Source organism: Armigeres subalbatus, chromosome 3, assembly GCF_024139115.2.
Source record: "Armigeres subalbatus isolate Guangzhou_Male chromosome 3, GZ_Asu_2, whole genome shotgun sequence".
NCBI classification, from domain to species: Eukaryota; Metazoa; Arthropoda; class Insecta; order Diptera; family Culicidae; genus Armigeres; species Armigeres subalbatus.
The window spans coordinates 264,760,364-264,774,838 of record NC_085141.1 but is presented as its reverse complement, the minus strand read 5'-3'; the positions used below and the strand labels follow the sequence as shown (position 1 = coordinate 264,774,838).

The window sequence follows — 14,475 nt, the reverse complement described above, 5'->3', positions numbered from 1 at the left end:
CATTGTATAAGCGTGGTCATATTCAGATTTGATTTTATTGTTGCTATTATCAGTTATCGTCGTTTAATTCCTCTGTTTCCATGTCTGAGGAATCTGTTTTTCTTTGTTTGTTGTTTATTCGGTTGCTTTTCCTTCTTGGTGTGCCTTCTCTGGTTTCTCTGTCGGGAGATGATTCGATCGGTTTGTCACATTTAATTTTTTTTCCATGTTTGTCTTTAGTTATGATCGTTTTCTGGATCTGCGGCTCAATGTTTTTTGTTAATTTTTCTATTAATTCATCCTTTTTCTGCAGCTCGTTTGATAGCTTGCCACAGTGCGTTTTCATTTCTTCGATATCTTTTTGCATTTTCTCTTCAGTGATCTTTAAATTCTTTTCTTTATCTTTGAGGTAGTTATACCAGTTTTTAATATTTGCTTCTTTTTCGTTGAGCGCTTCCATTCGTTCCGAAATAACTTTCATTTTTTCCGAGATAAAGCTCATTTTCTCCTCCAGCTCCTTTTCCCACTGTTTTCTTGCATTTTCGACAATAGTTTGGACATCGCATGTAACTTTTACTTTTTTTTTTTTTGGTTTTTCGTTGTTGTTGATAAGTTGTTTCCGGGCTGCGGTGTATGAGATGTTTTTATCCGTTTTTATTTTGATTATTTGCTGCTCTTGCCTGAAAATTGGGCATGCCTTGCTGGTCGAGATATGATTATCGTCGCAGTTTATGCACTTTATTTCTTTCGAGCATTCATCACTTTCCAGGTGTGCCTTTTCGCTGCAGGTTCGGCAGCGTTCTTCTTTTTTGCAAAATTTACTAATGTGCTGATACTCGTAACACCGGTAGCATTGCGTTGGTCGGGGGTAGTACTTTTCGGTTCTGCAGACGCGGTATCCAATTTTCAGTTTTTCTGGCGGTGAAGGCTGGGAGAACGTGAGAATCACGACTCCGGTGTTGAATTTCGTTTTTTTGTCGTCGCTCATTCTGCTGATATGTTTAACTTCAGTCACACCTTGTGTGCTTAGGTTTGTTCTTATATCGTCTTCAGTATCGATTGCGAGCTCCCGACAGACAACGACAGCGCGGGACGTATTCCGTTTGGTATCCCAGCTGACGGTGATCGGTGTTCCATCTGCCAATTCCTTCATGTTTTCAACTAATTTCCTTGCATTTTCTCATTCAGAATTACGGTCAACGAACCGTCTTTTCTGTTTAGCCAAATATCTTCATAACAGCAGTATGTCTCGATTGACTTTGTCACGAGAAATATGCTGTGCTCGGTTATTGATCCATTTGTTTTCTTCAATATCACATACCTATTTTGATTGGCACGATCGGGGGGAAACAACCCCCCGCTGCGCGTCCCCATTGTCACACTTTTGTCAGCTATGCGATTTTCACTGTTCAGTCGTCACTCGCGGTGTATGGGCCGATACGTGGTTTGTAATTTGAGCGTTGGTTCAATTCGATTTATCGCTGCCTTCGCGGTGCACTACTTAGGTTGAGAAGCGGGTAATTAATTACGTCCGTTCTCAATGACGATCGCGGGAGTTATGGTCCAAAATAGTAAATTTGAGTAAGACTAGTGGAAATTAATGCACAATACTCATGTCACTCTAATAGTCGATTAATATATATTTTTTGATAGGGCTTTATGATCTCAGTAACACAATTTAGATTTGATTACATCTCTTCAATATAATATAACTTGATATCACGTCAATTTCACATATAATCGTCTGTGGTAAAACTTCAATACAGGGAAATAAGACATTTGAAGTAAACGCCCTTCTTTCTTTAAAATGGTCGTGATGAACTTAAATGAGATATGACAAGAAAAAACGCGAATCACTCATCTCATTCATAATTTTTGCACCCTCAATAAGTGTGTAGTGCCTAGAAACGAGATCATTTCCCGCCTTAATAGAGTTCATTCATTTTATTTCCTTTTGTTCACAGCCCGGAAACGTAAGCTTCTGTTACTGAGTGCTCTATGCCTAGCTACTCCACATTAATGGCTTGTAAAATTCCTAAATCTCTTTGCTCTATTATTCGTCCAGACTAACAAAACCAGCAATCATAATACCGACAAAAGAGACGAACCAAAAAAAAAACCAAGCCCTCCTTGTTTCCTCAGATGAGAAAACCCAATTTTAAGAGATGAAAAATAAAGATTGGAAAAGGTGGACCAGTCTCTGTGCGCTGCTAACGGAGTGGAAAAAGTTGAAAATTTATTACTGGTCGAGCGTCCTTTTGTGTGATGCGCTTACTGCTGCTGCTTGAGCCAGGCAGGGCCACCAGGAAGGAACCAGAAGCCGGAAATAATTTGCATTAAAATTGATGATGCCCAGTCGAGCAGCGGTGGTTTTCACTGACTGCGCCTGGCTGGTTCGGTGTTCCGGCCCGGTTGCCTGGTGACCGAAGTTTGAGTTGTAGAATATTCCGCCCATCGCAGTTCCGTTGGACTACCGGAATTGGAAAGGACGGTACGGAGGGGGGATGTGATGAGGCACAGAAGTGGCAGCTTCCAGGTTTGCCAATTACCGTTGGTTGATTTAATCGACAGGAACCGGTTCTGCCAGGCGGGGGTGATTTATGAGCCTGTGCTGGGTGGCGATCGACCACTGCCCTTGCCGATGATTTCCTTTTTATCAGTGACAATTACTGCTTCAAGGGTGACTGGGTTTTGTGGCTGATTTGGGGATCTAAAAGTGGCGATAAACCGGCACTCAATGGAATTTATTTCAATTAGAGGGATCTTGAGATTATGGCATCGTTAAGGGATGGTATGAAATTTGGTTGATTGATGAGTGAGCTTAGGATAATTACGCTCGATGGAGGAAAGTACCGATATGTGGCCATAGCGTGGCATAGGACTGTTATGGTAGGATAGCGATAAAACCTCATTAGTGTGGTGTGGAGTAAAGGAGAAGCGGGACTAACAAATCAGCAGCAATCATGCCAACGATAGAAATCGTCAATTTAATATTCTGTTCATCAACATTTGAAAGTAACATAGATTTAATACACTTAGCTGGCGATTCAATAATGATTTGGAGCTATGAAGGGCGAGGCAAATTTTTAAAACTCTGAGAGACGCAAGATATCATCTTGTCTCTTGAATATTCTAAACAAGAAAAATATTTCAAATGACCTAATTATGTGTAAATAATCTCTATTCTGTGGGCGAAATAAAACTGAAGGAACATTCTAAACTTTTTAATTCGCACTGAGGGATAATCGCATCCGTTCACGCTTCATCGGTGTGCCGAATTTTCCCTGGGTACTACTCCAAGGTAATGAGCGAGCACAGTACTATCACAAAGGTGAAGAAGAGAGTGAGAAGCAACCGTTGATGCTCCAGAGCAGTGATGGGAAATACCGGAAAAATGTCATGGGATTGCGGTTACTAATATGCTAATATTTTTTCAAAGATTATATACAATTCGGATTTTCTGACTAACATGTAGTAAAAGCACCTAGGATCCTAGATCTTTATTAAACAGGCCATTGTTTTAAATACAAAATGTGCGTCATGAGAACGAAATTTTAAAAAATGTCACGGAAGGTCATGGCACTGATGTCATTTGACACTAATTCGGCTCTCACGTCGCCCATATCAGATTATGAGAAAAAGTTATAGGGTCCTCTAAGGACTACATGGCCGTGTAAAAAAAATTCCATACAATTTTTTTGCAAAGTTGCTCCATTTTGCATGATTTGGCGAGAAATCATAAAACTTTTTTTACACGGATTTTTAAATTTTAAACTGAAAACTTTTTTACACGGAGCACATCTCCCGTGTAAAAAAGAATCGGGTGTATATCATAAACCTTGATTAATCCACCTAGCGGCGATGGTGCCTTTCTCGTGCAAATAAAAAATGGTATTTTGCCTCATAACTTCCTTAGCCTTAGCATCCGAGCCCATAGTCCAATCTGGCAAATTTTCAATAGGAAACAATGAGATAGAAGTCTGCATCGAATGCAACTTGAGGAAAGCAAATCAGTTGAGGATAAATGCTCAAAAAAATGAGTGACAATTTTTTACGCGAATATTCCGTAAAAAAAAGTATTTTGGCCATAACTTCCGATACCATAGTCCGATCTGGCCAATTTTCAATAGGAAGCAATGGGATAAAAGTATGCGTCGAGTTGAGAATCGGTTGAGAATAAATGCCAAAAAAATTTTTTTACATTGATGGTAATGCACTGATTATTTTCATTTTGTCATGGATTTAATCCATGATTAAACATATTGTTTTATAGTAGATTAAAAATTAGCTTATTCTTAAACGTTTCGTTTGATAAAATTTTTCCATAGTAAATAACGTTTTCGAAACTTTTCCCAGAGTTTGTAATTATTCAAAACGTTGCTCATGTGAATTTCACTTTTTTTAAACAATAAGTATTTGCAAGATTGCAGACAATATTTATTCTTATTAAGTCATCCTTCTGGCAAATTCCTTGGGAATGCATCAGCTTGTTCTTCAATCACCTTTTGTTCCTTTCGACGTAGTTGTCACTTGATTAATACTTGCAGCTTCTACATGATCTTTGCTGCTGCACACCAAATCTTATTTTCGTTCATTTAACAGCATAGATTTCGAGTTAGATTGAATATTCGATTTATGGTTCGATGACTAATCTGAATTGATGATTCAATATGATTCTCAAACTTGGCGTCTTGTGAAAAGAAAACCGGACTAACACTTTATTAGAAGAAAGGGTTGATTGTAAAAATGGCGTCGGTTGTGGTTCTTGGACAGCGGTTCTCAACCTGGAGTACATGTACTCCTGGGGGTAGCTTCAAAGTCCCCAAGGGGTACCTCGAACAAAAATACGTAATGACGGATGCATTAAAGTTCAAAAAAAAACTTTTCGATAAAAGGCTTGATAAATGTGTAGTTTCAAAATTTTGTCTTGTACATAAAGTGATGATTAAATCAAACCCAATTGCATCCTGCCATCCATAACCAACACAGTGTATGAAGGGCTGCGGGACAAGATCAAAAGGACAAAACGTCGAATGGACAAATTTAAAAAATCTTCAATGCAATCTATCTGATTGAAGCAAAATGTTAAATAATATGTTGAGAATATGCTTCCGAACTAAAATCTAGAGTCTTAAGGTTTAATTTGACAGGCATGAAGCCTTTTTTGAAAAGCTCCGTTGCTTTGTTGATTAGAAGACTCCTTCTACGTTTCTCAAAACCTCCTTTCAAGAGGCTCGGAAGCCTCCTTTCAAGAGGCTCGGAAGCCTCCTTTCAAGAGGCTCGGAAGCCTCCTTTCAAGAGGCTCAGAAGCCTCCTTTCAAGAGGCTCGGAAGCCTCCTTTCAAGAGGCTCGGAAGCCTCCTTCCAAGAGGCTCGGAAGCCTCCTTCCAAGAGGCTCAGAAGCCCTCTTTCAAGAGGCTCGGAAGCCTCCTCCAAGAGGCTCAGAAGCCTCCTTCCAAGAGGCTCAGGAAGCCTCCTTCCAAGAGGCCTGGAAGCCTCCTTCCAAGAGGCTCAGAAGCCTCCTTCCAAGAGGCCTGGAAGCCTCCTTCCAAGAGGCTCAGAGCCTCCTTCCAAGAGGCTCGGAAGCCTCCTTCCAAGAGGCTCAGGAAGCCTCCTTCCAAGAGGCTCAGGCCTCCTTCCAAGAGGCTCAGAAGCCTCCTTCCAAGAGGCTCAAGCCTCCTCCAAGAGGCCCGGAAGCCTCCTTCCAAGAGGCCTGGAAGCCTCCTTCCAAGAGGCTCGGAAGCCTCCTTCCAAGAGGCTCGGAAGCCTCCTTCCAAGAGGCCTGGAAGCCTCCTTCCAAGAGGCTCAGGAAGCCTCCTTCCAAGAGGCTCAGAAGCCTCCTTCCAAGAGGCCTGGAAGCCTCCTTCCAAGAGGCCTGGAAGCCTCCTTCCAAGAGGCTCAGGAAGCCTCCTCCAAGAGGCTCAGGAAGCCTCCTTCCAAGAGGCTCAGGCCTCCTTCCAAGAGGCTTGGAAGCCTCCTTCCAAGAGGCTCAGGAAGCCTCCTTCCAAGAGGCTCAGAAGCCTCCTTCCAAGAGGCTCAGAAGCCTCCTTCCAAGAGGCTCGGAAGCCTCCTTCCAAGAGGCTGGAAGCCTCCTTCCAAGAGGCTCAGCCTCCTGTCAAGAGGCTCAGAAGCCTCCTGTCAAGAGGCTCAGGAAGCCTCCTGTCAAGAGGCTCAGAAGCCTCCTGTCAAGAGGCTCAGAGCCTCCTGTCAAGAGGCCTGGAAGCCTCCTGTCAAGAGGCTCAGAAGCCTCCTGTCAAGAGGCTCGAAGCCTCCTGTCAAGAGGCTCAGAAGCCTCCTGTCAAGAGGCCTGGAAGCCTCCTGTCAAGAGGCTGGAAGCCTCCTGTCAAGAGGCCTGGAAGCCTCCTGTCAAGAGGCTCAGAAGCCTCCTGTCAAGAGGCCTGGAAGCCTCCTGTCAAGAGGCTCAGAAGCCTCCTGTCAAGAGGCTCAGAAGCCTCCTGTCAAGAGGCTCAGGAAGCCTCCTGTCAAGAGGCTGGAAGCCTCCTGTCAAAAAGCTCGGAAGCCTCCTGTCAAGAGGCTCGAAGCCTCTTGTCAAGAGGCTCGGAAGCCTCTTGTCAAGAGACTCGGAAGCCTCCTGTCAAAAGGCTCGGAAGCCTCCTGTCAAAAGGCTCGGAAGCAACCTGTCAAGGGGCTCGGAAGCCTCCTGTCAAGAGAGCTCTGGAAGCCTCCTGTCAAGAGGCTCAGAGCCTCCTGTCAAGAGGCCTGGAAGCCTCCTGTCAAGAGGCTCAGAAGCCTCCTGTCAAGAGGCTCAAGCCTCCTGTCAAGAGCTCAGAAGCCTCCTGTCAAGAGGCCTGGACGCCTCCTGTCAAGAGGCTCGGAAGCCTCCTGTCAAGAGGCTCGGAAGCCTCCTGTCAAGAGGCTCGGAAGCCTCCTGTCAAGAGGCTCAAGCCTCCTGTCAAGAGGCTCAAGCCTCCTGTCAAGAGGCTCCAGAAGCCTCCTGTCAAGAGGCTCAGAAGCCTCCTGTCAAGAGGCTCGAAGCCTCCTGTCAAGAGGCCTGGAAGCCTCCTGTCAAGAGGCTCAGAAGCCTCCTGTCAAGAGGCCAGGAAGCCTCCTGTCAAGAGGCCTGGAAGCCTCCTGTCAAGAGGCTCAGGAAGCCTCCTGTCAAGAGGCTCAGAAGCCTCCTGTCAAGAGCTCAGAAGCCTCCTGTCAAGAGGCCTGGAAGCCTCCTGTCAAGAGGCTCAGAAGCCTCCTGTCAAGAGGCTCAGCCTCCTGTCAAGAGGCTCAGAAGCCTCCTGTCAAGAGGCTCAGAGCCTCCTGTCAAGAGCTCAGCCTCCTGTCAAGAGGCTCAGAAGCCTCCTGTCAAGAGGCTCAGAGCCTCCTGTCAAGAGCTGGAAGCCTCCTGTCAAGAGGCTCAGAGCCTCCTGTCAAGAGGCCTGGAAGCCTCCTGTCAAGAGGCTCAGAAGCCTCCTGTCAAGAGGCTCAGCCTCCTGTCAAGAGGCTCAGGAAGCCTCCTGTCAAGAGCTCAGAAGCCTCCTGTCAAGAGGCTCAGGAAGCCTCCTGTCAAGAGGCTGGAAGCCTCCTGTCAAGAGGCTCGGAAGCCTCCTGTCAAGAGGCTGGAAGCCTCCTGTCAAGAGGCTCGGAAGCCTCCTGTCAAGAGGCTCAGAAGCCTCCTGTCAAGAGGCTCAGGAAGCCTCCTGTCAAGAGGCTCGGAAGCCTCCTGTCAAGAGGCTCAGAAGCCTCCTGTCAAGAGGCTCAGAAGCCTCCTGTCAAGAGGCTGGAAGCCTCCTGTCAAGAGGCTGGAAGCCTCCTGTCAAGAGGCTCGGAAGCCTCCTGTCAAGAGGCTCAGAGCCTCCTGTCAAGAGGCTCGGAAGCCTCCTGTCAAGAGGCTCAGAGCCTCCTGTCAAGAGGCTCGGAAGCCTCCTGTCAAGAGGCTCAGGAAGCCTCCTGTCAAGAGGCTCAGAAGCCTCCTGTCAAGAGGCTCAGAAGCCTCCTGTCAAGAGGCTCAGGAAGCCTCCTGTCAAGAGGCTCAGAAGCCTCCTGTCAAGAGGCTCAGAAGCCTCCTGTCAAGAGGCTCAGGAAGCCTCCTGTCAAGAGGCTCAAGCCTCCTGTCAAGAGGCTGGAAGCCTCCTGTCAAGAGGCCTGGAAGCCTCCTGTCAAGAGGCTCAGAAGCCTCCTGTCAAGAGGCTCAGAAGCCTCCTGTCAAGAGGCTCAGAAGCCTCCTGTCAAGAGGCCTGGAAGCCTCCTGTCAAGAGGCTCAGGAAGCCTCCTGTCAAGAGGCCTGGAAGCCTCCTGTCAAGAGGCTCAGAGCCTCCTGTCAAGAGGCTCAGGAAGCCTCCTGTCAAGAGGCTCAGAAGCCTCCTGTCAAGAGGCTCAGAAGCCTCCTGTCAAGAGGCTCAAGCCTCCTGTCAAGAGGCTCAGAAGCCTCCTGTCAAGAGGCTCAGAAGCCTCCTGTCAAGAGGCTCAGGAAGCCTCCTGTCAAGAGGCTCGGAAGCCTCCTGTCAAGAGGCTCAGAGCCTCCTGTCAAGAGGCTCAGAGCCTCCTGTCAAGAGGCTCGGAAGCCTCCTGTCAAGAGGCTCAGGAAGCCTCCTGTCAAGAGGCTCAGAAGCCTCCTGTCAAGAGGCTCAGAAGCCTCCTGTCAAGAGGCCTGGAAGCCTCCTGTCAAGAGGCTCGGAAGCCTCCTGTCAAGAGGCTCAGAAGCCTCCTGTCAAGAGGCTCCAGCCTCCTTTCAAGAGGCCTGGAAGCCTCCTTCAAGAGGCTCAGAAGCCTCCTTTCAAGAGGCTCAGGAAGCCTCCTTCAAGAGGCCTGGAAGCCTCCTTTCAAGAGGCTCAGAAGCCTCCTTTCAAGAGGCTCAAGCCTCCTTTCAAGAGGCTCAGAGCCTCCTTTCAAGAGGCCTGGAAGCCTCCTTTCAAGAGGCTCAGAAGCCTCCTTTCAAGAGGCTCAGAAGCCTCCTTTCAAGAGGCTCAGGAAGCCTCCTTTCAAGAGGCTCAGAAGCCTCCTTTCAAGAGGCTCAGAAGCCTCCTTTCAAGAGGCTCAGGAAGCCTCCTTTCAAGAGGCTCAGAAGCCTCCTTTCAAGAGGCTCAGAAGCCTCCTTTCAAGAGGCTCAAGCCTCCTTTCAAGAGGCCTGGAAGCCTCCTTTCAAGAGCTCAAGCCTCCTTTCAAGAGGCTCAGGAAGCCTCCTTTCAAGAGGCTCAGAAGCCTCCTTTCAAGAGGCTCGGAAGCCTCCTTTCAAGAGGCTCAGAGCCTCCTTTCAAGAGGCTCAAGCCTCCTTTCAAGAGGCTCAGGAAGCCTCCTTTCAAGAGGCTCAGAAGCCTCCTTTCAAGAGGCCTGGAAGCCTCCTTCAAGAGGCTCAGAAGCCTCCTTTCAAGAGGCTCAGGCCTCCTTTCAAGAGGCTCAGAAGCCTCCTTTCAAGAGGCCTCAGCCTCCTTTCAAGAGGCTCGGAAGCCTCCTTTCAAGAGGCTCAGAAGCCTCCTTTCAAGAGGCTCAGAGCCTCCTTCAAGAGGCTCGGAAGCCTCCTTTCAAGAGGCCTGGAAGCCTCCTTTCAAGAGGCTCAAGCCTCCTTTCAAGAGGCTCAGGAAGCCTCCTTTCAAGAGGCTCAGAAGCCTCCTTTCAAGAGGCTCAGAAGCCTCCTTTCAAGAGGCCTCAAGCCTCCTTTCAAGAGGCCTGGAAGCCTCCTTTCAAGAGGCTCAGGAAGCCTCCTTTCAAGAGGCTCAGGAAGCCTCCTTTCAAGAGGCTGGAAGCCTCCTTTCAAGAGGCCTGGAAGCCTCCTTTCAAGAGGCTCAGAAGCCTCCTTTCAAGAGGCCTGGAAGCCTCCTTTCAAGAGGCTCAGAAAGCCTCCTTTCAAGAGGCCTGGAAGCCTCCTTTCAAGAGGCTCGGAAGCCTCCTTTCAAGAGGCTCGGAAGCCTCCTTTCAAGAGGCTCGGAAGCCTCCTTTCAAGAGGCTCGGAAGCCTCCTTTCAAGAGGCTCGGAAGCCTCTTTTCAAGAGGCTCGGAAGCCTCCTTTGAAGAGGCTCGGCCTTTACTTAATTTAGTTGAATATAAGGGATATTTTCTCCAAATCGCAAAACATAAGCGCAGAGAATTTATGAAACCAGTGGAAAACACACTTATGATAAATCCTTATGATAATTCCCATAGAAAAGCCGCATGGTGCCTGATGACTGCGTTCAAACGCAACGATGGCATCGACTGCAGACTAAGGGCAGTAAATATACTCAGAATTTGAAAATGGTGGTCATACGGACGAAAATGTGATTTGGTTGAACAAATCATACCCGGGATTTGGCCGAACTATTCAAATAGTTGAAAATGTCGTTTCCTCGAACGGATGATTTGACCAAAAACTCGTTTAGTTGGGAAAAAATTATATTTCACCAAATAGGTCGAATACAATACACCCACATTTTTTAACACGGTTGGAACTTTCACAACTTTTTCAAATACCACCTGAATTTTCTTTGATTTTTTTTGTAAATTTTTTCGTGGGGCTTAAGGTCCTTATCGACTCATCACAACCGAGTAAAAAAAAAATCGGTTTAGTTGATTTTGACTTAAGCCGTACAGTTATGGGCCCAGATCAGATGAAAACAAAAGCATTGCATACAGAGAGCAGATGTTTATCTTATGTTATTTTCACTGTTCATTTTGAAATATGAATTGAGATACGTGAGAAATGCTAGAAATAAGCGAGACGTCTCACATCTCAATTCTTACTGCACATTTCTTCAAATTTCTCACACCTTACATTTAACTTTCCTCTGCTCACTTCTCACTTTTAATCTCTCACTTCACATTTATGCAGAATTATACCGCAATGTGAGAGATTTTCTCAACTACTCAGTGAAACGGCGTCGTCAACCAGACCAAATCGTTGGTCAACTGATATTTAAGGTCAAATAAAATTTTTGGCGGTAGATCTGTTTGTCCAAATGACATTACCTTGTAACTTGTTCGGCCAAACGGCCTTTTTGACTGTAGGGCCATTTCTGCATTACATTTCCGTCTAAATAACAAATGTACTTGGTTTTATGACCTGTTCGTTCCAGCGACATTTTCAGCCAAATTACTTGTTCGGTTGTATGACCCGTTCGACCAAATCTCGCTTAACTTTTCAAAAGGACCTAAGTAAAATTTTTTTCATTAATTAATTAGAGTAGTGCAATCAAAAGCTTTCATGTTTTTCTGTTGATTGCGCTATTCAAATTAATTCATGAAAAAAATGTTACTTAGGTCCTTTTGAAAAGTTAAGCGAGAAATGACCTATACGGTAAATATCCATTTTGGCCAAATGACCTGTTAGGCGGAAGGAAATTTTCAGCCGTATAACTCGTTCGGCCAGAAGTCATCTACGGCCAAACGGCATTTTCAGCTGATTGACTTGTTCGGCCTACTAATCACTGGAAACAGGTCCACACAATATAAGCATGAGCATGATGACTGTGCATTTCGTAGTTGCTACTCCGTGATCGACCAGAACAATCGCAATTGCACAGGGAACCAATGGATGGAAGCATGGGATTTGCTCTCCAACCGCAATGTGCACAGCCCGAGAGCTCTAGTATTTTGGATGGTTTATAACGGCGCTGGCCACATCCTGGATGCCGAAACGACCTTTTTATTTGCTCATTTCGAATTCTAACAGTCACCTGCTCGAACTGAACAGTCTAAACTGTCAAGTTGTAGGCATAGGGATAGAATATGGAAACGGTATGAAACCTCATTTCCAGTTCTAGCGATTGCTAGAACATGAGAAATATATGTGATGAGATACAAAGTAGGATTAATGGAACGGGCCTGGGATTGAACCCACAACCTCCTGCGTATGAGGCGGAAGCGGTAGCCATATGACCACCAAGCCCGTTATAAAGGGTGCCCAGTGAAATATAAGAAGGAGAAAGTGGGTAGTGAGAAGTGGGATGCGAGACGTCCTGCTAATTTTCACATTTTACTTCTCACACTTCTCAAACGGTTTGATTTTGGTTTGAGTTGTCGGGGGTGGAGTCAAGGTTCGCCGAACATGTTTGAGCATTTGTAGTGAAGTTGCACAAACCCCCATATATTTTTTGATGGTTGGTGCTCAAGTTAGCGCTTCGGTCGTTCGTGTGTGATATTGTTGGTCGAATAAATTGATTGTTCGTGCCGCTGTTGGTAAAACTTGATGGATGTTGGAACAAACGAGAGGTGGAGTTAATGTTGGTCAAACTGCTTGACCGTGTGTACGTTCCATAAGTCAATTATCAAATTTTGCCTATATTATTTTCACTTTCAAAACTCGAAACAACACTTCCTATTTTATGCTCTAATTCGTTTTACGTTCCCCCGTTTTGGGCACAGAAAGGAGCTTTACCGTATTAAAATCTAGCGCACTAATGTCAAATGTTTTTACAGATTCTGCACTGTTAAATAATCCAACATCTGCTGGTTGGATGTCGTCAGGAACCTCCGCTTTTCTCAAATTATTTTTTCTAGGAATAAAACATAAAGCACGACTTACGCCCTGAACCCTATTGCTGCTGAAATTAATCTATCTATTTTCGAGCTGCACAAATTCACTTCAAGATGCTGATAAGCTAAATCAAATTGCTTTACTCGTACAATATACTTTCATCATGTTTTATAATTTATATGGTTTTGGAGATTAAAACAAAACATGTCTTTAAAACGTGAATATTTGTTTTCCAATAGAATGGTATACTTGTGTGATGTGAACCCCAGTACCGGGGATTTACCAAATTCATCAACTCAGTGCACAAACAAATTCGGCCGTACATGTAACAGGATACGAGTGTATGACTTTACATGTCAAATGAGAGAAAGGTCCCGATTCTGGCAAGCTCTGTGTCCAATGAAATTTCCCCGAAATGTGATACGATGCTGCTGATGATGAATGTTGAATTGCTGTTTGCACAGGACCTGCCTGTTTTGCAACTCGCTGCGCTGTGGCCAACTGACCAAATCCCACAGGCCACACGGGCAGCCAGCAGTGGTGGACGCCCAGCGAGGTTGCCCTCGGTCAGCAGTCGGTCGAGTAAAACTACACCCCACAAAGTACTTACCGCTTCCGTGTGGATCGGATGTACGGCGAACAGCACCCCGGCAAATAGGGCAAAATTCTTCCGCAGCCCGGCGATCGTTGTGCAGACTCGGGTGAATAATACACAGGCGGACGCATGCAGTAGCACGTTGGTTGCATGGAACCAGAGCGAACGTAGGCCACATGTTATATAATTTAATCTGAAAAGAAGGAACGGAGATGGGAAAGAAAACGTGAACACGACAGTCCTCGGAACGAGTCTTGGCTGCATGAGTGTGGAATGACAAAAGCTTTGACGGTCTTGCGGAAAGGCGCTGTTGGTGCAATTGTGAGTGCTGATTTACAGAGTTGAATCTGGAATTTATTGAACATTTTAGGATATTACAAAGTTACAGCTGTACGACTGAAACTGCAAAAAACGGAGAAATATATTTCAAGAATCCCTTTCTTTCGATAGTTTTCCCACTGGTCCTTTTCGATGTATTGGCATTTAATATAATTTCTAACAATTTGATAATCAATCTATCGACCTCTAAACTGTTAAGAAATAATGTAATTAGAGCGTTTCACTATTTTTGTTTGTCTATCGCTATGGTGGCGTATCGAAAGTCACTCTTCATTCTATAGGATATATTAAATTGTAGTGAGTTGAGTTGTTAAATTCTAGCAATAAACAATCCTGCAAACATGCGATGAATCCTGAACCCAACCCTGATGGTAGTCGCCCAGAAAGACGTTCATCGTCAACTAGCGGAATGTCACCCGTTAGCGCTAGGCACCTTTAGAGAATAAAATATTAAACCGACTGCCTGGAGGAGGTTTGGGCTTCGACAGGAATAATGGTCGAATGAAAGAGATTATAAAAATTCATAATAACTTAACTCAAAAGCTTTTTTTCCCCCGTTCCCTAAACCGTTTTCTTTGACTTTAGCATTTGCAGTCGGACTTTTTAATCGCCTCGAGCCCTGCGCCAGGCAACCCTCGCTTTCCACCCAACTCACGCTGCACGTAACGGCGTCTGCTGATCCGAGATGAAATAATTCCATGTGAAAGCCATCATTGGTCTGATGGAAAAATGAGTTGAAAACTGTACAAAGAGAAAGCAGAAACTGGCACCGGAAAAGTAATTCAAGTGGAAATTTAGTTCGTTTGTACGTTATGCTTGAATCAATTATTCATTACTGGTAATTTGTCAAAGAAACTTTCCCCACGTTTGTTCATTGCACGAGTATCGAGCAAGAGCATAAAGTGTGTCGTCCGGTCGATGAAGAGTAATCGCAATACATTTGCAGAAGTTTTGTGCTGTGCCAGCACACCGGACAGAGTGGACACACATCAGTTATCGCTGCTAAAATATTCAGTAGCTAGACGATTCGGATTCTCTATTTGTAGCTTGATTTATTCATGAGAAAGAACAAACACATTTGTGGTCAGATAAAGTCATTGATAGCGATACATTTTTAAATTCAATAAGTATCGAATAATTGTTTATTATTCAGGAGCCTCGTGC

General features: G+C 45.3%; 1 protein-coding gene across 1 annotated transcript in view; it reads right to left on the bottom strand.

The window, feature by feature from the left end:
• The window catches only part of LOC134224053 (protein O-mannosyl-transferase TMTC1-like), a 309,191-nt gene that overhangs the window by 169,204 nt on the left and 125,512 nt on the right, over positions 1 to 14,475 (bottom strand). Inside the window, exon 2 of the mRNA XM_062703292.1 lies at positions 12,988 to 13,165. Within this exon, the coding sequence (XP_062559276.1) occupies positions 12,988 to 13,165 (178 nt within the window). The remainder of the gene's footprint in view (positions 1 to 12,987; positions 13,166 to 14,475) is intronic.